This window comes from Passer montanus, unplaced genomic scaffold, assembly GCF_014805655.1.
Source record: "Passer montanus isolate IOZ18808 unplaced genomic scaffold, ASM1480565v1 scaffold31, whole genome shotgun sequence".
Lineage (NCBI taxonomy): Eukaryota > Metazoa > Chordata > Aves > Passeriformes > Passeridae > Passer > Passer montanus.
The window spans coordinates 6,052,235-6,078,792 of NW_024367819.1; the positions used below are offsets into that span (position 1 = coordinate 6,052,235).

General features: G+C 37.9%; 1 protein-coding gene across 1 annotated transcript in view; it reads left to right on the forward strand.

The window, feature by feature from the left end:
• The first annotated feature begins 648 nt into the window (after window positions 1–648).
• The window catches only part of MARCHF11 (membrane associated ring-CH-type finger 11), a 32,210-nt gene continuing 6,300 nt past the window's right edge, over window positions 649–26,558 (forward strand). Inside the window, exons 1-3 of the mRNA XM_039714797.1 lie at window positions 649–927; window positions 1,877–2,032; window positions 24,643–24,835. Coding sequence (XP_039570731.1) covers window positions 658–927; window positions 1,877–2,032; window positions 24,643–24,835 — 619 coding nt within the window. The 5' untranslated portion in view covers window positions 649–657. The remainder of the gene's footprint in view (window positions 928–1,876; window positions 2,033–24,642; window positions 24,836–26,558) is intronic.

Genomic DNA, 26,558 nt, shown 5'->3' on the forward strand with positions numbered 1-26,558 from the left:
GACCTCTTGCCATGTTGGGAAATATGTTCGGAATTTTTGTTGTGTTCTGGAAATGAGAGAAGCAAGGGCATGGGCGGGGGGGGCGGGGGGGGGGGGGGGGGAAAGGCAGCCACAGAAGACAGGGAGAGCTACTGTTTCACACCCAAAGAACAACTGTTGAATATTCGTTCTGCAACCTCCTGCAGCCAAACCCCCGATAAAGCAGAAAGATCTGTAGGTGTCCCCTGAAGGGCGGAATCCTGCGGCGCTGGGGGCCCGTGCTTAAGGAGCCTCCTGAGCACTGGGCGCCGGGAGCGGGGCCAGGACGTGCCCACGAAGGGAAAGGAAGGGAAGGCAGTGCCCGCGGGGCGGGGCAGGGGCCGCGGGGGAAGCCGGTGCTGAGGGCAGGAACGCCGGGGGGCGGGCAGGAGAGCAGGCAGGGATTTTCGTCCCGGAAAGGGGCAGGGATTCCTCCCGGCTGGGCAGGCGCCAGGGCGCTGCCGAGGGCGGCGGCTTTCCCGGAGCGGTGCGGGGGCGGCGGTGGCGGTGCCCGGTGCCGGACCCGCGCCTCCCTCCCTCCTTCCTTCCCTCTCTCCCTCCCTCCTCCCCTCTCTCCCTCCGTCCCTCCCTCGCCCCGTCCCCCCGCGCGTGCCGCCCGCCCGCCGGGTGCCCCGGGGCATGAGCTGCGCCTCCGGGAGCGTCGTGCTCCCTGCCGAAGAGCCGCCGCAAGCCGCCGCCGCCCCGCTGGAGCTGCCGGCCGGGGCGGGGGAGGCGAGCGGGGACACCCCCGAGGAGGGCGAGGGCCGGAGGGGCGGCTCGGAGAGCGGGGCCGCCGGCGGCGACAAGCCCGAGACGCGCTCGGTGTGCAGCAGCAGCGAGAGCGGCAGCGGCGGGCACGCCGGCGGGGCCGGCCCCATCTGCAAGATCTGCTTCCAGGGCCCCGAGCAGGTGAGCAGCGGCGCCGGGGCGGGCGGCCGGAGCTCCGCACGCCTTCGCGCCCTCGGCTCCGGGGTCGAGCCCTGTCCCTGGTGCTGATCTCGGCGTCGCTCCCCGGCAGGAATCGCCCTCCCCGGCTGCCGCTGTGCGCGCTGGTTGTGGCAAAAGCCTGGGGCGAACCTGAGCCGGCGCAAAGCTTTGGGAGAATTCAGGATTTTGCCGTGTCTGGCTTGCACGCTGGGTGTCCTCTGGCGCTCGCACTCCCTGGTTCACCTCTGAGGGACTCTACACAGTACGAATTTCTCAGGTTCCTGTTGGACTTTGAAATGAGAGTGTTAGCTTACAGGTAATGCTGAGAAGACCTCCAAGTATCATCTCTGTCGTGACGTTACGGGGCATAATATCAGCAATGGATGTGTAACTAGCGTTTTATAGCTTGTCTTGGAGTTGGAAAGAAGAGAATAACTGATTTATATAATACAGAAACTACTGGGGGAAGTGCTTACTTACATTTTTTAAGGTCCTGGCTGACAGCTGGCTAGCTGGACAGCACAGAGCCATGCTCCAAGAGCAAGGTTCTCTTGGAATCGTGACATCACACATTTCTTTCTGAGTGATGACTTCAAATAGCTGTTGTAGAAATGTATCCAACCACTTCTGGTACCTTTTGAGATATTTGAAATGGCTGATGGTACTGTTCTTTTATGCATGGTAATATTTCAGTTGTTTCACATAGGTACGTGAACATGTGTAGACAGCTTTCTGGCTTTTCTCAGTAGAAACAACTGGGTATTTTTAAGACAGTTATATTTTTGAGTATTTCATAACCAAAAATACATGTTTTTCCAGATAGTGAAATTGAGACCATGGCATTGTTACAGACCCCTAAATATTTTGGTATTGAATGTACATGTACATGAAGGGTTCCTTTAAAGTTGATGTTTCTGTATTGCCTTTCCAGGGTGAATTGTTAAACCCTTGCCGCTGCGATGGCTCGGTACGATATACGCATCAGCTTTGCCTCTTAAAGTGGATAAGTGAAAGAGGGTCATGGACCTGTGAACTCTGCTGTTACAGATACCATGTTATAGCCATTAAAATGAAAAAGCCTTGTCAGGTAATTTATTCTTTTAAAAAAAGTATGTCTTTTCAGTCTTTTTTTTTAAACATAATTATTCTTACTTTTACTTCCAAGGTTTTTGGAAAATACAGCAGAAGATCCTATATGCCTCACCAGCTAGGACTTGCACCTACTTGAAGTTGGTTTTTAAGACCAGTTACATACTAAAATGTGTACTGATTTGGTTGTGTTATGTTCTTCTAGTTTTTGGTTTGCTGTAGAAATGGTCTTTAGAGGTTGGTAAATTCTGTAAGTAGTTAAATCATGCTGAGATGTGACAGAAAACTTGGATCTCCCAGATTGACTTCCTAAATTTTAAGCATGTCTTTATTTTTTGTTCAAGACTCAGTCAAAGGTTGATTTTTTTCTTTCTTCAACTTGAGGTCCAGAGGGGAGAAGGGAAGAATGCTTCTGTTGTCTGTCATCTACTGTAAAAATATAAAAGGAGGTGAATTATCAGTCTTGGCACAATTCAGAGCAGTAGACCACTCTGAAAGTTCTGTCCACCAGTAGCTGTTTCAGGAGCTGAAATGTGCAGTAACATTTTCCACATCTCTGTTTCAGTAGCCTCAAAACATGAGATGGGAGTTAGAGAATTGTAGTGGTAGCATGTTCAGGGAGACGTGGGGGGAGAAACCTAAAGCTCCACCAGATCTCTTAGGGAAGCCTTAATACCACTTTGCATATCAGAATTCTTTAGAGGCTTTAAATTCCGTCTTGGAAATGATGCTTTATAACATCTGAGGAACACATTTAGTAAGATAATTGTATCTTTTTTTAGTTTTGATCCTAAGAGCTCAAAGATGATGGAGCTCTCAAAGGCCAGAGCACTCGGGTCATTTTTCCGTGCCTGTGTTTGATTGGAGTTTTATAGAAAAGACATGGTTGGATGGTAATGGTAGGTGTGTGAAGGTGAGAAGCATTCCTTGGATACAGAATATCTCGAGTATTTGCTTACAGCTGTTCAGATTATGGGCAAGTACTTTCAGACCCAGTAGACTTCAATTTTTTTTCCTTCATAAATTCTCAAAGGAAAGGTTTTGGTAAACTTTCCTGGATGGAATCATTATGATGTAAAAAAGTAAAGGATTTGTAAAACAATCCAAAAAATGAAGGTGCTTCTGTTTCCACACAGACATTGTTTGGCATGGGGTTTAATCCTTTTGGCTTTTTCTACCCTTTGAAAAAGTCTTTCTTTTTTTGCATATCCAAAGCAATCTCATCCTTTTCCTAGCAAAGCTAACAATAGCAATACTTTGCAATTATACTATCTGAAAATTGACAGCAAAGATACGACACAGTTGCCTGCAGCGAGGCATCTAGTACTGTTTGAGACGTCCTAATGTAGCCAAAATGTGTACACAGAATAGCAGATATGACAGAACTTATGAGGGACTCTGGAACGGCAGATGGAGGCCAAGTGGATATTAAAGGACATCTGAAAAGTCATTAGACATCTATCTGTGGACAGCAGAATCAAGCTCAAGTTTGAAGAACAGCTTTTCGGTTTCTGTGGAAGCAGAATAGAGTCAGTAGATGACACAGTAAGCAACAAAGTTTGGCCAAGCTTACAAGGGAAGTAGAAAGAAACTGAAGAGACAAAGGTTAAATGCCACTCATTGCGTTAGTTGTCGCCTTTTCTTTCCTTTTTTTTTTTGGTAGAGTTGGGGGTGGGGGGGGAGTGAAAGGAACCAGATTCATATTTCTCATTCAATAGCTTAATACTTAATTTATTCTTAACCATGTTTTTAATTTTTTAGGTAAGTCATTTAAGTCTGTCCTTTCTTTCTTGACAAAATAGCATATAGAAAGATTTCATGGAATTGCAACTCAAATAATAAGTTGGACATATAATCCTGAGGTCAAATTCCTGGCACCCAAAAGATCACCCATCTCTTTGAGGGAACACAGTAGTACCTTTCTCAGTTTCCTATCCAGAATATTCCTCTTGTAGTAACAGAATCTTAAAGGAAGTCTCAAACTGGAGTCATCTGTGTAATTTTATAAGGGGAATCAGTCTTAAAATGCACTTACTCACTCCCCCATACTCTTGACTATAATAATATTGGCTGCTTTTAGCAACTGACATGGCTTAAACTTTTGGTTCTGAGTAGTTTTCTACATTACACAAAAGCTTGTTTTAAGGTAACTTTTTGGTTAGTTTTGGCAAAAAGCTGAGTGAGACCATTTCAGTACAGAAGGAATTTGAAACATCATCAGCTGCAGTAGTGAATGTACTTAGAAGTTCCCAAAAAAGCAGGACTTCTTGCATTACTTTAGATACAGTATTTGGACAGGGGTAGTTTAGTCTCTCAACAACCAGTAGTCTGCCTCAGTACATCTTCCCAGAATTGTCTCTACCAGTCTCTTACTTACTAGAATTTTGTAGAGTGTCATAGGAGAGAAAACTGGTGCTATTAAAAAAAATAGCTTTTTCTCAGGTGAATGCAGATTTGTACCAGGTCTGTACAAACCTGGCCTATTTACTCTCAGGTCTGTGCAGATTTACTACAGCTCTTCAGGTTTGCTTTCACCTCATGTATTTAAGGAACTTTACAACGTGTAGAGACTTAAGAAAGAAGAGATTTTTCTACCTTGTCATTCAGGATGTTGGAATAGATGTGAATATTCCATTTAATAGCTAACATGTTCTGTGGTTTCCATTGCTTCATGGAAGGCAAATTTATCTCCAAGGGGTGTGTCTCCTGGGGCAGTGCATTCAAGAAACAGAATATTTCTATTTTGATAGAAATTCTTGCAGTCTCAGTGTTCCAGTTCCAGATTCAGCAACTACTACATAATTTACTTTTAAGAATCTAATCCTGGAAACACATAGGTTTTATATAGAAATAAACCTTAAAACATGAACAAAATCCCAAATTAACCCATGGGCTAGCAGTGGAAGATGAGCCCACAAACAGGTTGATGACATTTGGTATGATGTATAACAGAGATTTGGAATTTTTCAGTATCCTTCTTAGGATCATATCAGAAAGACATATTTAACTTTGCACTAGTCCATTAATGAAAATACACATTCATGTTGCTGGACTTGCTCCATTGGCAGGGTGGAGTTTGATCCAATAATAGGCAGGGCTATGTTAATAACTAGAAAATTCCCTTACTGCCCCTCAAACTATAATAAAAACTGCTTTGAGCAGGAGGTTTTGGAAGGACTTAAAAAGCAGAAAGAAACTTCAAATGTATGACTTGGAAATTAAACTCATTTGGAAGTATATTTGAGATTAACAAAAAAAAACAAAGTGCAAAAAGAAATATTTTTATTAGTTTGTTAAGGTTATAATTTGTACAGATTTCCTTCCTAAAGGAAATATATTCCTAAAAGAACTATAAACACATTGTTTTATTTTTATTGGTGCTATCTAATTTTTATGCTGTTAGAAGATTAGTTCATAGGCTTGCACTTAAGTATGAATGCATATTGAAGAATGCCAGTGCTCTTGTAAGATTCAGAATTAATGTTTAAAAGTGGAATAGAATCCTGCAGAGGTAGAGAATATATACTTTGGTGCTAAAACCTGTCACTTCTATAAGTGAATAGTAAAGATATTTAGAGAGTAGCCTTTTCCAGACTGTTAGTGTAGTCTGTCATAAAATAGTGTTATGTTAGATGTTTGATAAATCCTGTTCATTAAAACATTATATTCTGGTACTTCAGTGAAATGGACCTATTCCAAAAGTGATACAGTAGATAGATGTGCTAATTTAAAACCTAATTGTGTAGCAGTTCAACACCTTTTCTGATACCAGAAAGATCATAAAACTTAGTTTAAAGAGTAAGTGCTTACTTGTTAGGCCTGATTTCTTAAAACAGAAAAAATTAAGGAAAGGTAAGGTTCCACTCTTCCAAATTTTGTTAATGTGTGTAATCCTCACTCATTTAAGAAAGCTCACTGGCATCAACTAGATAAGCACGAGCAAAACTACATAGCAGACTGCAGGTATGTGAATGTGTGTTACACTAAAAAGTGCAATAGTCAAGTTCTTCAGCTACTTCAATATGGAGATCAGTGTCCAGAAAAAATTGCTTATTAAATGTTTAGTAAAAGTTTTTGCTAATTACTATGCTCAGCTGAATGATAGCATTAAGTTCTTCTAGGCATAACTACGAAGAGGAAAGGGAAAAGGCTGAAACCTCCAATTATACATTCTAAACTGCAAAATGTACTAAGAACAATCTATTAATGTCTCTCCCTGTCCTGAAGATCCAGAAGAATACATTGTGCTATTCTGTATGTCAGTGGACAAAAAAGAACAAAAAGGATTGTTCTAATATTGGACAATTTACAAAGAAATTTGAACAAGAGATAAGGAACAAATCTATGGTACACTAGTGCTGGTACTGAGACCACTGGTACACTAGCCATTTCTAACAATAATTCAGTTTTTGGCATCTCAAATGGGATGTGTTTTAAGAGGCTTTTTAAAAAGAAAATAATGAAGCTTTGCAGGCATCCTTTGAATATGAAGGCACTGTGCAAGGGCTGTTGGAAAATAAGATAGTTGGTAGACAGGTATCATGAACAGAATGGAAATGAGATTCAATGCCTGAGTAGTCATTAAAAGGTAATTAATATGTCAATAAATGCCTGGAAGGACTTAAAAATCAAATCAAGTCTTTTTAATTTCATGTGATGGAGAGGAGGGTCCATCATAGTGGAGAAAGAAGGCCAGTAACATGGTCAAAGTGGTGGAATAAAAGGAATTGTACTTGAAGCAGTTTTGCACTTGCTGAGAAAATTACTTTTGTCATAAGCTTAAAATATGTGTTATAGTAATTGAGACAAAAGTAATGATGAGAAATTATTTTTTTATGTATTAATAGTCTTAGATATGCTAATTAGAAAGTACATGCAAGCTTAGAAATATTGAGAACAGGAGTATCAAAATAGATATTTAAATTTAAGATAATTCCAAGAACAAATTCTTGTTTTGGAGTGACAAAACTGTGCTGGGACAGGAAAATCTTAGAGATTTTAATGAACCTAATTGAGTGGTAAAATCCATACAAAATGTAGTAGAAGCAGAGTAATGCTTTAGATTTGACAGGAGAGAGAAATCTGAAACAGAAAACTAATGTCAGTCATCAGCATAGATATAGTAGCTGTACTTCTCACACTCTTTTTTTTTTGGTAACCATCTGCTTTTGGCCACTTCTAGGGAGAATTTACTAGACTAGATAGACCTTTTAATCTGATACACTCACAGTCGACTCAGTGACTGCAGTGGGTCGGTGGTGATTATGATCAGTTTTAAGTAGCATGCTTAATGATTTAGAAGCAAAAGGATAGCAGAGCTGTTGGAGAGGGCAGTTGAGGGTTTTTTCTGTGGTGGAAAAGGCAAAATACATTTTCTGTCTACTTTCTGTTAAGGATCTGAAGGTAAATGAGAGACTGAAAAGGAGAATTGGGTAAGCAAGTGTTAGTGATGCAGAGTACAGAGAGTATAAAAGAGAGGACATCAACTTAAAAACAGATATGCAAGAACATGGAAGGTGTCAAAGAGAAAATTCTGATGGGATAATGAATTTCCTGTTGTGTTTTCTTGTAATTAATGCATAGAGAGACTTGGAAATAAAAGGAGTAGAGAACTGGCCAATAAAGGTGGTGAAAAGGCGTGGAGACAAAGGTCAGTTTAGCTTGAGAAAAACATTTGGTTGGCCATTGGAAAGAGCACATTCTTCACAGAGCAAGTAAGCAGAGCACTGGTGCACTGCTAGCACACTAGGAGCTGCATATTTGGCTGTTAACATACAGAGCTGAAGGAGTGCAAAGTGGACATTACAGTGCAAAGGAGGAACAAAGCTTTACAAACCTCAAAAAAATGGATATAATTATAATTAATAACAGGTGAGAGAGAGCAGGGAATGGAAGACTATCTTAAGTACCAATGATCTGAAAGTCATGAAATAATAAAGAATAGCAGTTGAACAAAGGAACTGATTCTATCATCACAGTGAGAGTTGGGTAGAGATAGAGAAGAACTAATAACAAAATACTAGATATTGACTACAAGCACTGAAGCATATTTGTAAGTTATGAGAAGAAAATAGATTCGTCTTAAGAGGTCAGAGCAGACATCAAATGGGAGCTGAAGCCATCAGGAAGGAATATGGGGGATTACAGAGAAAATCAAACAGTTTAGCAGTTCTAAGTCAGACTCCTAAGTATATCCTAAGGTAATCAAGTAGAATACAAAATAAAAAAACAGCAGAGCGTACTTTAAAAAAATAGTATTAAAAGTACGTGGGTGACTCTTTTATTTTCTGTAGCTTATTAAAACACAATTGCTTTCTGTTTTTATTTTGTGAGATGTGTAGATTGCGCTTAAGGCAGTTTGCTCGAATAATGTGAAAAACAGTGCAATGTAAACTGTGAATACTACTTGGAAATAATTTAATTACAAGTGTCATCCTGATCTAGTGGTAAGACATATAATACAGATTTAAAGAGTGGCATTATCTTGTTATATTAAATTGTGAGTTAACTACTTCAAGGAAAAAAAGGTGGATTCCTTCAGCCTAAGATTTTAATGGGGCAGAATGTCTTGCATGCGATAGAGTGCGAGGTTGTTTTTCAGAGGAAATATATAGAATTATAGTTATTGCTGGAAATATAAGCATAAATTACATATTTGCAACAGACTTTATTGTAAAAAAAATGCAAAAGTAGAAAAGGGTGTGAATGGGAATCAGCATTGCTACATATACATAGGTGCTACCATTTGAAATGCTAAGAATAACACTGCAAGGCTCAAGATACTCAAGGTGTCAGACCTGCGTTCAAGAACCTTTGTGTTACTGGATTTTTTTGTCATTTTCTGTGCTTGGGTGTTTTCCCAATGGCATGATCTGCTAGAAATTTGTTAAGTGATCAAAGATTTCTGAGTTTTCACAATACAAATTTTTCTCTTTTTGTCATATGTCAAAAATCCCAATTATTCAAGTCCTATTAATTCCTATGAACAGAGATTAGTGGAAAAATACTGAAACCAAGAAGTGTTTTTTTCAGCAGGCTTCTTCTATTTCTTAATATGAAAAATTGTTAATACATGATGGTGTACTGCTTTCATACCATGTGTCTGTGATTCCTTAGCTTAGGCCGATTTGGCAGTAGCCTGCTTTGAGCACCAAATACTGTCAATACATGCTGGCTTCTCTACCAGTCTGTGTTAACTCTGAAGTGTCCCTGTAGTGTTATCCACAACTGAAATTTGTCAAAGAAAATTTTATTAAATTAATTTTGAAATTTAATACTTCTTAGTTTTGAATGTTGGTCCATTCTCACTGAAGTCTTCAGTGCTTCATCCAAAAGACTGGAAGTCATGCCAACTTATTTCTTTCTGAATTTGCTGTATTGGGAAGACAGCTTTTTCACCTATTTCACTAGTATTTTAAAAATTTTTTGTCCCATGTGTATATTCAAATTGGATGTTTGGTATTCACTCTGAAGATTCTTTCTTATTGCTTCAGCAGTGTGCAGAGAATAGCCCCTGCCTGCTTTCATGCCTACAGTGCAACAGTGAAGGAACACTTTGACCTCAGTCAAAGTCTTTGTTTGAGTCAGAGCACCCTCACTGTGCATCTTGCCTGCATGACTCTTTTGCCACAGAGTTCTTTGCTTCTTTATTTAATTTATTTCAACTTTCCTTTTTACTTACTTTTATTTCTTCCTTTTTTTTTTATTCTTTTCTCCTGCTTTTGTTTACATTTCAGTGAAGCTCACGGAGAATGAGTATTCTCATTCTTGGCCACATGCTGTTTCCTTACTCCCTACTCTATTTGTGTGAATGTGTCCCATTTTTGTATATTTTTCTGGCAGTGTCTTCCTCCAGGACAGCATTAAACTTCATCAGTTATGTGATGAGCATATTCCCAGTACAGGAATATACCGTACTGTTACTCTCACAAACCATATTAGTGAATGGGAGGCTGTTTCTTAAGTGAAGGCTCATTTTTGTCATCTTTTATGGCCAAATAATGGATATAATAAAATAATTCCTTATCAGTTTCACAAAGTCATGTACCTTGCCATCAAGATGAAATGCTAGCTAGCTTTATGTGCATTTAACTACTCTGCTAACACTGGAAGTATATTATTCCAAGCACTAGAAATATTTTGGAAAAAGCAAATTCCATGAAACTGGCAGCCAGGAAACTGTAGCTGAAGAAAATGAGAGTAAACTTCAGTATTCTTCCTCTTCTTTCATGCTAAGGAAGCTCCGTCTGCTCCATGGCCAAGAACAGACAGACTGAGAGTCTACATCTTAATGGAACACTTTATGTATATCTCATTGCTTTATCTGAGCAATCTGCAATTTACAATCTACTAGAGCTTGTGGTCACTCCCAGCACATTATGTTCCTCCTTGAATGACTAAAGTCTGCATCTGTTTCAGGGCTTCACTTTCAGAGGAGTAGAGCAGCAGGACAACTTTTAGTAGAAGGAATGGGTGTAACAGCTGATGTGAGCTCCCTGTGTCACATCAGAATAACAGAAATAGAATATAGGATACTTACACTTTCAGCCTTTTCCTTCACCTGCAGCACTGTTCCTCCACATAGCCACTGTCTTTAGTGGCCACAAGAATCACTGTAAGCTCAAATCATTCGATGCCACCTTCCAAAAAGGACACTTTGATTGTACAAGCTGATTTAAAATCCTCCTGAGACTTAATAAAGAGGGTGACTTCCTCCTCACCCACCATTTACAGAGTACTGCATATCATCTTATTGCCTTCTGGATGCTTACACCAAATAGAAATTTGATTAATAACGGATGCTTTTGTGATATCTGTCAAACTTATGGAAAATATTTTCATATCCTCCACTACCCAGTATAAACAGAGGGACCTTCAAATACTTCTTGTAGAAATGCATTTATGGGTACATCATTGTTCTCTACAACTACCTGAAGGGAGGTTGTAGTGAGGTGGGTTTGGCCTCTACTCCCAATGAAAAACAAGCAATAGGACAAGAGGAAATGGCCTCAGGTTGTGCCTGGGGAGGTTTTGATTGGAGGTTAGCAAAAATTGCTAATTCAAAGGGTGGTCAGGCAATGAAACAAGGTGCCTGGGAAGTAGTGAAAACATCATGTCTCGAAGTGTTCAAAAGGCATGCGGATGTGGCACTTGGGAATATGGTTTAGTGCTGAATGGAATTGTACTAGGTCAATGGTTGGACTTGGTGATCTTAGACATCTTTAGCAACTTTAAAATTCTATGATCTTATAATCTCAGGGATTTCAAGATTTTCTAATTCAGCCTGTCCTTTCCTTCATATAGCCTTAGTTAAAAATCTAGAAAATATGTGAAATTGATGGTTGTTCTATGGAAATGTGCCTACTTCAGAATTTCTCCACTGAGAATTGATGTCAAGTACTTGACTGTGTTCAGAAATTTGTGGAAAATCTATTGTGGAAAATCTAGTGGAAAGTATTTATGGCTGTTGGAGTTTTAAAAGCTTATCATTATCCTGGGCCTTACCCTCCTGCTTTTGTAGATGTCACTGATACAATTGATGTGAACTTAGCCCCAGAAAGTAAACCTACAAAATCTAAGGATTTCAGTCTTCTAGTCTAGATTGTTTTACAATAGAAATGGTTTCAGTAGTTTTAAGTACTTCCCGATGTCTTGGTGGTCATCATGTGACACAAGTGAGTCTTTGTCTTCATTGTACAGCTCTCATGCATCAGATCATCAAGATAACCTTCAAAGTTCTTCCTTCCTTGTTTGGGTTCAGAGATATAGGCTTCCAATCTGTTTACTTAAAAATCATCTAGTATATCTGCAATGCTATATCCTACAATCCTGCATTAGCATATCTGAAGTGTGAAGAAGCCATGTCTTTGTCCCAGGGTCACTCTCTCTGTTTTCATCACCACTTTTCTGGGCAACCTGTTCCAGTATCTCACCACTTTCACTGCAAAGAATTTTTTCCTAATATCTTGTCTAAACCTACTCTCTTTTAGTTTAAAGTTGCTAAGCCTCATCCTGTCACCACTCTCCCTTCCTGTCTTTCCTATTGTCCCTCTTGTAGGGGAAGAGAGTTTTTGTAGAATATGTTTTATGTTAAGGAAAAAAAAAAATTTTAGAAAGTTAACTTTTGTTTACAAACTCAAATTCATGCATGAATTTGCATTCCTCCAAAGAGATGGTTAATTTCCACATCTCATGTTTAATTTCATTACTGAAGGAAAAGCACTTGCAGAAAACTTCTGTATATGCTGGAAGACAACAATCCGACTGTTCAGGCTGACTGTGGCCATCAGCATCTCTGAAGGATGTGGGTCCAAAGTCGCAACTACTTAGCTTCCTGCTGGAGGATTCCACCACTGGACTTGGTTATGTTGTTGGTTGAGAGTCTGGGCTGCTTAATTTTGCTGGACCATGAGCAGGCATTCACCAAGTGCCATTTTAACAGCTCGTCTATTGGAAAGTTGCTTAGGCTTGTTTTCACAGTCAAAAAAATACCAACTTTTCTCGTTCGACACCTCATTCCAAGCTCTCTGACTGGAGAAATGATGCATTCCTTCAATCTCTCTTCTCCCTTAGAATCCTGTATGAGTTAAGGCCAATACAACAGAAACAGTTCTCTTCAGTACAGCATAGCAAAAACTTTCTGGCGTCAGTATACTGGCCATTTTAATGATATTTTTTTTTATAATTTATAATAGTGATTCACAGTCAGTTTTCTGTAATTCAGAGATGGATGCTGGGTAAGTTACTAAGTCAGCCAGACCTGACTGGACAAACCTACCTGAAGAAAAGTATTAAGTGCTCTCTTTATCAGATGTCTGAGGCATTTACCTCTTTGAGTGCTTTGAGCCATGAGATCTTATACTACCTGTTTCACAGTTCTGAGACATGTTCCATTAGCTCTGTCTGCAGTCACCAGTCTTAGATGCTCTGCACTTTCTCAGCTCAGAGGCTTGATATTTACCAGAGTCTAATAAGTAAGTGAAAATTCCATCTGAGATGGAGAGGCTTCCCTACTTTTTCATTAGACATCATCCATCTAAGGATGAGTTGCCCACACACTCTGGAAATCAAGGAATTTTTGTCTGACTACAGTGGCAGAACCAGGGCCTGTTGAAGATCTACTTCCCTATTTCTATCCATTCAGAGAGGTGAAAAAGAATCATAGGATCATAGAATGGTTTTGGGTTGGAAGGGACCTTAAAGAAGCTGTAGTTCCAATCCCCTGTGCCATGGGCAGGATTGACACTTGGTAGATGAGGTTGCTTAGGATCCCATCTAACCTGGCCTTCAACCAGTGCTTCACGACCCTCTGAATAAAGAATTTCTTCCTAATTTCTTTCATTTTTTTCAAGTGGTTAGCAAGTTGATTGAGGGCTTATATGCTACAGGACCACTAAGGTGTTCTTTTAAGAGTGTCCTAAACTAGTTTAATCAGAGCTCAACTGTTACTGTTAATATTGGCAAGGAATCCAGAAACTGGTGACTGGAAAGTAGAACAATCTTATGAGCTTCTGTTCTGAAACGAAGACCAGTAGCTTCATCACATGTAATCAGTGAATGTAAAGAGGGGACTAATGTCTAGAAACAACAAAATACGACCATGTTTATAGTAATAAACTTAAAAAATGACAATTGCAGAATAGTAAGTGATTCTTCCATATTAAGAACATGTCCTTATCTTTCATTCTTTTTGGTGCTTTTGGTATTTTAGAGAAATTGATTGCATTTTTATTTTATGTCTGTGTTTTTACTGCAAGAGATGGTACATAGGTTATATATAAGCCATATAAGCACCATCAAGCCAAGAACAATTTATGGCTTGGGAATTTTCAAACACATTGATGTGAATGGATACTACAGGTTTTGGTATTGCAACCATTGCGTTTTGCAGCACTATGATTGCTGACACAAAGTCTAACAAGTCAGACAGCTGGAAATTTTCACAAGCATATTCTGCAATTTAATTTAATTATACCAAGGGATTTCAGACATATTCATGATATGGTTAGAGAGAAATAGAGAGTATCTGGTATAGTGTATACTAGAAAGGCAGCTATTCTCTTTTTTCAAAGATAGAGCTCTACTATTAGATGATATGTAGTATCTAAATTGCCACTCTCTGTAATGAAGCACTACAGCTTATATGTTTTTATAAAAATGGAATCTTATAAGTAAGTGAGTGAGCAAAACCATAGCTACTCAAACTATTAGAAAAAATTTAGTACTGATTCAAACAACAGCACCTATTAGTGTGTAGTTGCAATTGTTTAGCAGTACCTGAAAAAACTAATTCAATTGACTGCTATAATTTTGCTGTTTAATATATATTTAAATAACAACTTAATTAAAATCTTATTAATAATAATATTAACATGAATGCATTATACTAATTCTTCTAAATATATTATGCATCTTTAAAAAATCTTCTAGTTATTATACATAATGTGTGATATATTAAATAATTAATAAATTACATAATTCTTCCACTAGGCCAAATTTTCAAGCAGTATATTACTTACCACATTTCTTTGTACAGTCTAAAATTCTGTAATTATTACTAATTTCTCTTTAAGTGAAGACTTATTGCTAATTTAATTCACTATAAAATCAATCTAATTGATTTATTAATTTAAGAAATTACATTCAAATTCACTTAGAAAGCAGACTTTGCCAGATTTTATACAACCTAGAACCCAGGACTGTCTTCTTCATGATTACATGCTATATAATAGATTAGTATTCTTACCATTCTGCCTTCTATCCTTCATCCAAGGTACTCATTATCTTACTTCGGGATTAGAGAAGGCAACAACCCAAACTCAGGATATGTTTCTTGAGTCATTTTGTTGTCCTTGAAATCTGAACTTTGTTTCATATCTTACAAAGAAACACATGAAATCAGGATTGCTTCTTCACTCATGAGCATCTTCCAGATTTTCACATGAAAATTCTGATCACAGCCTGTGAATTAGTTTTTGCTCAGGGCCAAAAGGAGCAGAGGCCAATATTTGTACTGAGTGAATTTCTGGTGAGGTTCTATCTTTCATTGCTGAAACATATCATTGCCTTATAGCAACAGGAAAAAGACTGAATAGGGAAAGTGCGTCTTCCTCACTAAAGGTGGGGATGTTGCTTTGTTCCTGAACATTGTTCAACTGTTGTGACTAATGCTGCTGCAGGATGCAGGGAAATCCAGTGACAATACATGGTGATGTTATTTGATTGCATGTCTTTGGATTCATAGAGTGTCTAGAAGCAGATAGGGGGAAGCAGTAATTACGAAGTACTTTAAACAAAATTATGCTTTACAACTAAACTGTGCTTATCCAATCAAATGTGTTTGTGCATCTATATTCTGAGGGTCCTCTTCCAGTCTTCTTTCAGTGAACTGGGAACTTTGAACTCTGAAATTCCAATTACATGGAATTTCTTTCACTTTCATATAATTTCTATGGTTCTTTTCCATTAAAGCCTTTCCATAGTTTCTTTTTCTGCATCCAGAGCTCACTGAAACACACCAGTGTCAGAAATAGTTCCTAACACTTTCTTTGTACCATACTAAAATAATTTCCCTACTTATCCCTATGGAGATTATGTGAATAGAGTAATCAATTTCATTTACTTTTCCTTTGGTTCAGTGAACATCTATGTATTGTATAGGAACTAGAAGTGTTCCAATAAATTACATGGAAGAAGTTCTACTATTGAATATCCTGAGTAACACAGAAATCTGTTATTAAAATAGTATCATTAGAGGTGAAAGTTTAAAACCTTGCTTTAACTCATGTGAACAATGGGTTTGAGGCAAGATTCTCATAAAGGAATGGACCAAACATTAGGGTGTAGAATATTCTCAAATAAACTCTCTATGTTTCCTTTTGCATGGGTTGTAAAAATTATTTAATTATTCAGAGTCAAAAAGATAGAGAAAGAGTAGCCAGCACTTTCAGAAAGTCAAGCTAGCAAATTAAATGTGACTTTCAGTAAAGGAACCAGAATTAATACTTAAATACATTCAACATGATAGACAAGAAGGCATAAACAGAAGTGATCAAGAACAGATGATTCCTCTGTATCGTGACTAGCTTCCAGGGTATTTTTGTGGAAGAGGCTTGATCTCGCCCTCCATGCTCAGCAATTTTTTACATACATTTGGTGAGTGCATCAATATCATCATGAACTGCACAATCTTAGCCTCATGATCATAATTTTTTTTTTTTAAAATTTAAACGTCAACAGTTTTAGGTAGAATTTACATATAGTTCTTTTCCCAGGAGAGAAGGAAAAAGCAAATCCAGAACCCTTTCTGATATTGTATATTTGTGTTGGAAAAAGCAAAATGCAGAACTGTATAGGCAAAATGTGGTTAACCCTCCAAAGTGACTACATGGCCTGAAAATTGTTAATACCTCCTTCATATCAGTTATTTATGATCTTGCTGAGGTTTACGTCCTCGGTGCAATTATACTGAATGTTTTTTCTCTCAGTGTTCTTCCAGGAATGTGGACCTGACTGTAACAGGACAGCCTATGTTTGAGCTAAGCTTTCAGCATCATTTTGCAGATCATCTTTAGGTTGCAGAGACTGCAACAACCATGGCAGGCTTTAATTTCCTCCAGTCATTAATATTTAATTTTCAGATAATGCTATCAAAAATACAGTAGGTTATAATGAAATTCAGTATTTCCAATACAGCTGCAACACAAATTGAACAGTTCCTACTTTACAGTAGGAATAGTGTTTATTCTCATAGAATGGTAATTTCATTTTCACCAAATATACACATCCATGGAATGTGCAAAACACAGATGAGCTATGCCACTAATCTAAACATAGGTAGTTTGAGTCTCATAGGAGTTAAAAGTTAACTTGAGAATAATTTACCTAACCATACATGTTTCTCATTTCCTCCAGGAACCCTCCCCAGACTATCTCCTCTTTGCTGTGTTGTATATCAGCAGACATCTGTTCTTGTTTGTTTTAGTTCCCCGTGAGAACAAGGGCTAGCAAGCATGAGCCTTCTCCTAGCTTCCTACAGAATACTTCATCTGTGTCTTCATCCTCCTTGGATGGCCTGTAACAAACTCCCACCAGGATATCTTCCTTGACGCCCTTCCCCTGAATCTTTACCCATAAACACTTAACTCTATTGGCACCATCATTAAGCTCTAGACAATCAGAACACTCCTAATGTTCAGGCCTACCTTGCCAACTCTCCTTCCTTTCCTATCCCTTCTGAAGATTTTGCAGCCATCTATTGAAGCACCCCAGTTGTGCAAGTCATCCCACCATGTTTCCATAATGTCAGAGTTTTCCTACTGCCCAATAGCTTCCAGCTCCTCCTGTTTGTTGCCCATGCCACATGCATTGGTGTGGATGTACTTCAGCTGGGCTATTGATCCCACCACCATTTTGGGGGGAGAAGCCCTAATTCCTGCATGACAGTCTCAGATGTTTCTGTGCTTTCTAATGTATCAATAACTTGTGCTGTTGCTGACACATACATAGGTCTTCGTTCCTGCCTTACTGACATGGCAGACCAAAGGATCTTTGTAGCACTCTGCCTCTCCAACACTAGTGTGCCACCCGCAGGCTGATGTCTAGTGAACATGGCTTTATCCCTTCTCTCTTCAAGTTTAGTTTAAAGGTCTTCCAGTGAGCCCTGAAAACTCCTATGCAAAGATCCTTTTCCTGCTTTGCCACAAGGTGTACCCTCTCTGTCACCAGCAGGCTCAATGCCATGTAAATTGACCCATGATTAAAAAACACAAAATTCTGCAGGGAGGGAGTTGCAGAGATTTGCTTGCTGCGCTTGGCAAGAACTTGTCACCATTGTCCCCTGCCATTTAGGTCACTGCATTGGACAGAGGATAGGGAATCCTCCATATCATGCATTCTGTCTGCCCTTTTGGGCCTATCACAGGGAAGGTGGGTGAACTCTTTCTTTACTTTTTCTTTCTTACTCCAGTATTCCTTCACCTGCTTGCCTGCTCCTGGAACTCTGTCAGTAAGCAGAGAAGCTCCCCTGCCTAGGCATGCCTCCCACAGGGACATCACTGCTGCTGGCTCCTGCTGGCACAAGAGCAGGGCACACTCTACAGCCTGGCACCAGGGTGTCGGCGTATTCCCCTGAAGCTCTGCCTGGGCAGCTGCCTCAGCTGGTCACACAGTCTTGCCTAATTCCTTTCATTTTTTTTACCATCAGCAAAAAATAGATACTGGTAATTTCTCAGAGAAAGAATAATGTAAGGCTAATGTAGTTGATATCACAGCTCTGCTTGTAATCTCAGATCCCAATTCTAACGTAATTTAAAAAATCATAAGATAAAAGGTTGAACTATTCTGCTTAGTAAGTAGTAAGATTTTGAAAGGTGAATGTAATAGAGTGTGAGGATGTTGTATATTGACTAGGATGTCCAAGCTTCTGGACAGCCAGAAATCCAAGGTGTACCCAGTGTGGGTGTAGATGTTCAATCAGTTGTGTACATGCAGTAAGTCAACACTTCCAGGAACTGTCAACTAAATTGCTTGAGTGGTGCACAGATGGACGGGATCTGCACAGTACATGTTATGTTTTGAGAATGTCCCAAGTAAAATACTGGTGCAGCCGTCCAAGCTGACAGAGAAATTACATACAGCCCAAACTATCTGTATTGATGAGCTCTCTGCCAGATGAAAAGATAATGGGCATCATGACTCCAGGCACTCTGTGTGCCTGATGTGTTAATAATATATCAAAATAGGCAGCCATTAATGGTGTACTGCAATTTTTGGAACATTGATTCTTTTAAGAAAAAGTCATAAAACCAGAAGCCTATAGCTAAAAATGACATTTCTAATGTTTGTGTGTGTGTGTGTATGCAAAACTATGCATTTTCTGTCCAGCCTGGTTAGTAAGTTCACTACCATTGCATACTGAATCATATAGTCATCATGTGCTTACTGCAAAACATTTTAGAAATCTTAATTATCTAATCACATAGACTACCAACAAGATAAAGTAAGGAACAGCCATTTCAAACATTAGTTGCTGGACTTAAATCAGTGTATTATTTTGCTCTTCTGTAAGTTTTATTCATATGTATGCAGATTACAAATCCTGTAATGGATAATGGATGACAGTAGGAAAGAACTTTTTCTTGTAAGAGCTGGTTCTAGCAATTGGAGCAATCTAACAAAAGGTTTTTGAGGTCACATATTTGGTATGTCTTCAGGTTAATCATGTTATGTTACAGTAGGTCACAGCCAGGCATTACTGTTACTGGTATGTAAAATATTAATTCCAGAATGAGTGAAGGGATTGAGAGGTTTCTGTCAGCAGTGTGTTTCTGAGAGAACAGAGTGGGATAACCCCATAACAGCTCTTTGTCTTAAGGAATTTTGGTGGATTATAAATTGGTACAGTTGAAGCTGATACGTATTTGGGTAGCCATAAGGAAATTTCATATGTTCTTTATTGAGGATGTAGGAAAACCTGTGGTTTCTTGGCAGACGTTTTTAAGGCAAAGTATTGTAAGTACAAACACAGTATCAGTTCTTTTGAGATCACTTTTCTGCCATGTATTATACAATAATCAATGGGCTTCTACAAGACATTATTAAAAGAAAGCCAAGTTAATATTGATTCATCTCAAAGATGACATACCTTTGAATATTTTATCCACCTTTATGTTAGTAAGGACATGCACATAACTGTATTAACTTTATTCTTTAACAATTATTCCATCAAAGCAATACATTTCCTTCAACTTCTGAAAGTCTCAACCTCAAAAATAAGGAATTATTTCCTTATATTTGTATTTTTGTTTGACAGAAACCTCAGAAGAAAAGAGGAGCAATATTTCTGGGGTCAGAATTTGAACTCTAGAGTACCATTAATGTATTATACTCCCAAATGATTTATCAGGGGAAGACCAGTGGTAAATAAAAATTTAAAAGAACCAAACATAATGAAGTGTCAGTAGAAGTAAAAGTCTAAAAAACTTTCAAGGGCAGACAGTATTACATTAAAATCAGAAGCATTAATTATATTTTGCTTAAAACACCATTTTCATTGCCATCGTTGTAAATTAAAATAAAATGCTTTTTTTTTCATGGGCAACAGATATGGCATGGTACATCGTAATGCTACAAAAATTAAGGAAAAGAATATGAAATGGGATTTTCATAGAAAATTAAATGAAGCTTTTTTAATTATTATATCTGAAACCTACAGGATTATTATAGCTATCAAGATACAAAATATTTCACATTTTCTTTCCATTTCTAGTTATGAGCAAAAATGACAATATTTCTCATAATATTTTTTTTTAGGGTCATCTACTTTACAGAAGCTGACACAAAAATACTGTCTAAATCTTTCCTAACTTGGCAAAATATTTAGCTAAAATAACTGTTACTGACTGTGGAATGCATAGTCAACAAATAGCAAAAACAAATTAGAAAGTCATGTATAATCAAGAATGATTAAAATTTTAGAAGCAAGTTATATGAAGGCAAATAGCAAAAACAAATTAGAAAGTCATAATATTATGTATAATCATGAATGATTAAAATTTTAGAAGCAAGTTATATGAAGAAAATAAGAAAAACACTAGTGGAAATAATGGATTTAAATCATGGCACACTAATAATGTGATCATTCAATTTACAATGTTAAATAATTCAGTCTGTTATATTCTGAATGCAATTTCTCAACATACTATCACTGAATAATTTTTATTCTTTTGTGACCTCATAAGCCATTAATTTGACATTAAAAGGTGAAGTGATTATAACATAACAATGAATACAATAAGGAAAATGACTGTGAGAACTCAAAGAAAGTTTAACTGACTTTGATGTTTTAATAAGAATCTTGCTCTCAGAAGGAGCTTTCTTTTCCTGGGTTTCTTTCAGTTGTATTGCCACATGTGCTAGCCATGCTCTGAGTGAGACTTCAGGCACAAACAAATGGTGTGACCACAACTCCAGTTCCTCCTCACAAGCCTTGTAATGAAATGCAAACCAACCAAACAATAGAGTCCTGTGCAGTTCATCTCGTTGTGCAATGGCTAATGCTGGCCATGTTTGAGAAAGGACTGAACAGTCCAAGCCTCTCAACATGTGAATAACATCATAGCTACAGAATACCACCTTCATTATGTGAGAAATATACATGTCCCAGTAACATCTGATCACTTTTTTATAATTTCTACTCAAACTCAGTCAAATTTATGGGGAAAAAAATCTAGACACTCATTTCCCAAGAGACAATCTCAGACTGTTACAAATCCAAACATTTTGAAAAGGGGCAAGGAGAAGGAAATTTCAGTTGGGGTAAGTTAACCATAAGGAACATCCACAGTCTTCTTGCCATTAGCACTATGGACTAACATAGACAGAAGATGAGGTCCCCAAGCTCATCACATGTTAGAGCTGAACAGAAATCCATCCCACCCCATCACTCCTGGGGTGCTGGATGTATATGGCAGACTGCCGACCACAAGGAGGTAAATTATTGGTTTCACGTAAATTTTCTAGTCCACTAAAATGTCTTTCGTCTTACACACGCAGTCCTTCCTCACCCATCTACTATGGAATATCATCAATTAGCATAACTTACAGATTACAGTAATTAGGAGGAAAATTTCTTAAAATTTTTTAATTTCTTGATTATTGCTGACCTTCATACTGAAAAAGGTGGAGGACTGAAATTTCTTTCATAGAACAAAGACAGGGAATACCACAAAGGTTAAAGTAGTTGGGTAATAGAAGAAAACATCCAATCCTATTTTGGTGTTCTTGTTTTTTATTATTTTAATGGAGTTTTTGGTTTGTTGGTTTGGGGGGTTTTCTTGGAACTGTTCTTTGATTTTTAAAGGCAGAAGAGTTAGGAACAACAACCTCTGGAATGCTTGTGGTTTTTTCTCAGTAATTGTAGTAATTTGATAGCATGCTAATATGCTGAATCTTTGGAATTACTGACTTTATTGAGGTTGAGTGATTCAATTGCTTGCATTCCTGACAGATCAAGAGAAGAGTGAAATAATGAGAATACATTCTTTAGAAGAGGCTAGGAAGTGGTGAGGATCATATCTATGTTTCTTAGAACTTTTCAAGGTCAGGTTTTTCTAGAATAAAGAATTGTGAAAATCCAACAAGCCAACAAAAAGCCCTCGTGACATGGGTAATAGGAGTGGTTGACACTGAGGAAGAGATACTGGTTTTCAGGCAACACCAGAACAGGGGATAAGCTGTCCAGACTGCATGCTACATTATTTATCCCAAATGTTTGGATTTCTTTTTCTTTTGTTCATTACTCTTTTTGAAGACTAACTATGAGCAATCTAAGTTTATAAAAAAAAAAAGAAAATCAAAATAAACTGAAGTGAGTTTACGAACTTCTGCATTACTGAAATCGCACTGTGACAGATCTGCTGTTTATTTCATTTATATAAGTATTTTCAGTTTATTGCCATTTCTTCTGTGAATTTGACAGTGTGATACTTTGTGACAGTTAAAGCTTTACTTCATGTAAATGGACTTTGATTTCAGGCATTCCAAAGAAATTTAATACAGTTCTGTCTCACACTGATAAAGAAAGACGATAGACATACATAACCAGCAGCATTTTGACAGTTTTCTGCCAAGTCACACTATGTAGCTTCAGCTGAGAAATGAAAAATAATTTTGTTTAACATTACCCTATGGAGTCTAATGAATGTTCAATGAATTTCAGTCCTGAACTTCCAATCCTGTATACTGAGTCATGGAAAGCTCACACCATTCTGTCATGCATCGCTTGTTAATGACCTTCTTTGACCTTTATAAAGACACTTAACAAAGGAAATTGGTATCCATTGTTGTTTGACATAAAAAGGTAGTATTTAGCATGAATAGCCCCATTCCAAACCTTCAAGTTCCATGAAAAAGCTCGTATGCATTTCATGAGTTCATTATAAAAGGATAGTATTTCAAGACAGACAATTTACAAATTGTTATATATCTATCTCTTTGTACGGTTATATTCAGAAGTTTGCAAGAAGAGAAGGAATGCAGCACCAATTGTGCATATTAGGCTACAGTAGAAAAGTTAATAGGAAAAGCTGAAAGAGATGAAAGGGAGAGAGGACCAATTGCTCGCCCAGGCTCTTCATGGTGGTACTTGATGGGAGGAAGATTGTAAGTGGGACGAAAGAGCATCAGAATGAATATAAGAAAAAATGTGTTTGAAGAAAAGCTTTTTTCAACCCGAGTACAGTCAAGAAATGGAGTGGGTTGCACAGAGAGGATGAACAGCCTCCATACCTGGAAGTTTTCAGGGTATTACAGAATAAACCCCAGAGCAACCTGGTCTGATCTCATCCCGTTACCATGTTTTGAGCAGGAGGTTGAACTAGAGGGCTCCCACAGCCCCTTGCAACCTGAATTATTACTTTAAGCTATGATTATATGGTACTGGGTACCCAAGAGCTGTAAAAAAGAGAAGTCTTTAGTAAAGTAATTGGAAAAAGAAAAAATTATTGCCAGATGGGAAAAGAGGCAAGAAAACCCTTATTGCAATAGGGGGCAGGTACATCCAAAATTAGGAACAGGAAAGATGGCTGTCTACAGAATATTCACACCAGCCCTGGAGGGAGTGATGGGGCTGGAGTGGGGAATCTACCAAAGTAATTTACATAATATTGTCCAAGAAAAGCCATATATGTTAAGGGTAATCTAGAACAATTAGTTCCTTATACTGTGATTTGTTTTTGTGACTCTTATAACAGAATTGTATTTCTCTTATCTTGACAGACGTCAGTACGCTCACTCTTTTATATCTAAATCTTGTAACACTGTAAACCAGAGTCATGTCACATATGGAAGATACAGCGTTCCCTGGAAAGATGGACATAATTGGGGTGCACTGAAAAGAAATGTTTGTGCTATCTATATTCAGGGCTCCGTAAACCAGAGTCTTGTCACATATGGAAGACACACAGCCTTCCCTGGAAAGATGGACATAATTGGGGTGCACTGAAAAGAAATGTTTGTGCTATCTATATTCAGGGCTCCTCCTGAGTTTTCATGTTGCTTCCACACTAGGTTGCAGGAGTCTTTTTGTGCTGTTAACACTGGTTTATGCAGAGAAAGACAACTCCCTTGGTATGTCTGGAACTTCTTTGATGCGAAGCCTGAAAGTGCAAAATGGCTTCACACTTCAGGAGGGAGGGATGGAAAGGAAACCTGCCACACTAACATAACACATATTTGAAAACATCTTCTTCCTTTATTATTCTGTTCATTGCCATCCAAAGATGAAAGACAGAGTTCCATTCCTAAGACTTAATATTTTTTTTGCCTACATACTCAAAACATAAGTAAAACTATTAACTCTTCAGAAGTTCACAGCTAGATCATATTGATAGGGACACTGAGGGAAATGGGGAAGCACCTATTAGCTTCACTTTAAAAGTGAAATAGAAAAAAAAATATATAAAATGTCAGTATCAAGAATATTAGTAAATATCTATGAAGATATGTGTAAATATTAAAATAATTTCTGATTTCAGGAAAAAAATGGAGTTGAATGTGCAACCATGGACAATAACTTTTTTATCTTATACAACTTTGTTTCTCTTTTAGTGGCAAAGCATTACTATAACACTGGTTGAGAAAGTGCAGATGGTTGCTGTAATCCTAGGATCTCTGTTCTTAGTAGCAAGTGTGACTTGGCTTCTATGGTCAGCCTTCAGCCCTTATGCAGTATGGCAAAGAAAGGACATCCTTTTTCAAATCTGCTATGGAATGTATGGTTTTATGGATCTAGTATGCATAGGTAAGCTCAAATCTTTAAACAGCACAGACTGTGGTTTAAGACTGTGACTATTTCTATTTTTCTAATTGGTCACTCTAATTGATCACTCCAGTTCTTTGCAGATTTATTCTCAGCTGATACCTTTGGCAAGTGCTGCTTTTTACAGTGTTGCAAATATTGCAGAGAGAAAAGAATCATCGAAGCTTTACTCTCAGATTCATGAGTGAATTCACAAAATCTTAGTGGTGAGAACAGGATCAGTTTAAATTTCTTGATAAAATGACTAGCAAAGTTCAGGGAGTTAAACAGATGAAAATATGAAAGACATTATTAAAATAATTAGTAAAATTACACACTGTCATCTGATGCCAGTTTGAATTGGATTGTACCATCATGAAGCACAGAAGAAGTCCTTGAAGATGTCATCAAACTGCACACCGAAAATTAGGTTGCACAGATTTATACAGGTCACTGTGCTACAAATGGAGGCAAACAGAGAAGGCAGGCAAGAGTCCTTTACACATCATAAACAATTATGAAACACTCAAACAATGATAGCTATAGTAACTTGCTTTACTATTAAAAAGCCCCAAGTCACTTAACTGAAATCTTGTAAAAGAAAATACATTTTACTGCAACACTGTATTGACCACTTTTGAAATTTCTGAAAATACAGTGGACCTGTCAATATTTAAATAGAAATCCCTTTTAGTATTTGGTAAAACAACCTGATTTGATAGAATATTTATGATTATTTGGAGAGAAAATTTACACTAAATATTACATAATTATACAATTTAGAGAAACAAATTTGCATATTTAGTAATAATTATTTACATTAAACCACATTCACAGAATTTTAATTGCAAGAAAATCCAGAAGTCAAATGCCATCTGATGTTTGCATTGATGTTTAAGAGAGATAAATGTTATCTGAATCTTACATATGGGAATTAGAACAGTGCTGAATTCTGCTTTGTAAGGAACAAAGAAACAGAGTTGATTCCTAATATCAAGGGTTTGCTTCAACTGTAAAGCCACATCATCTTTTATTGAAACCATCCCATTACTGTAAAAGTATTTATATTTCAGCTACATCAGCAGTTCTGTTCATTTTGTAATTTTTGTTAGAGATGCCTGCTCTGGAATATTTTGTATCACAGGCTTTCTTCTGTGAACCCAAAGCTCAGACAGAAAAGTGAGCAGAATCTCATACTTTGGACAAGTGCACATCTTTTAAATGACTCAGCTACATGTCCTCTTAGATGCTGATTTCTGAACATCACCTCTTACAGCTTAACCCTCAATACTGAGGGCTTTGCTTTTGTTTAAAAATACACCAAAGGAAGATAAAATGTACTTCAGGCATTCTAGAAATTTAATTCATATGGAATTCTGGTTTGTTTGGGTTTTTTCCCCAGTACAAAAAAATACTTCGGAATGCATCAGCTAGTTGAAATAACCAGTTACTTCAAATTATTTTCATTTTTCCCATTTGTTTTTACTGTTAAAACACCTAAACCAGATTAAAGTCAAAATCACCCAAGAATGTCTGTGGGTGATCAGAAATATTACTGTATTTATCCATAGAAGTAAATATTTGGAAGATGACCTTTCATGGACTGGTGCATCCTTTAGCTGCCTTTCAAGCCAGCTAGGCTCAAGCCACCGCTGAAGTGGAAGCTGCTGAGCAAATGTGTACCTCACATGGAGCTTCTGGCTCAACTACACCCTGCAGGAGCAAA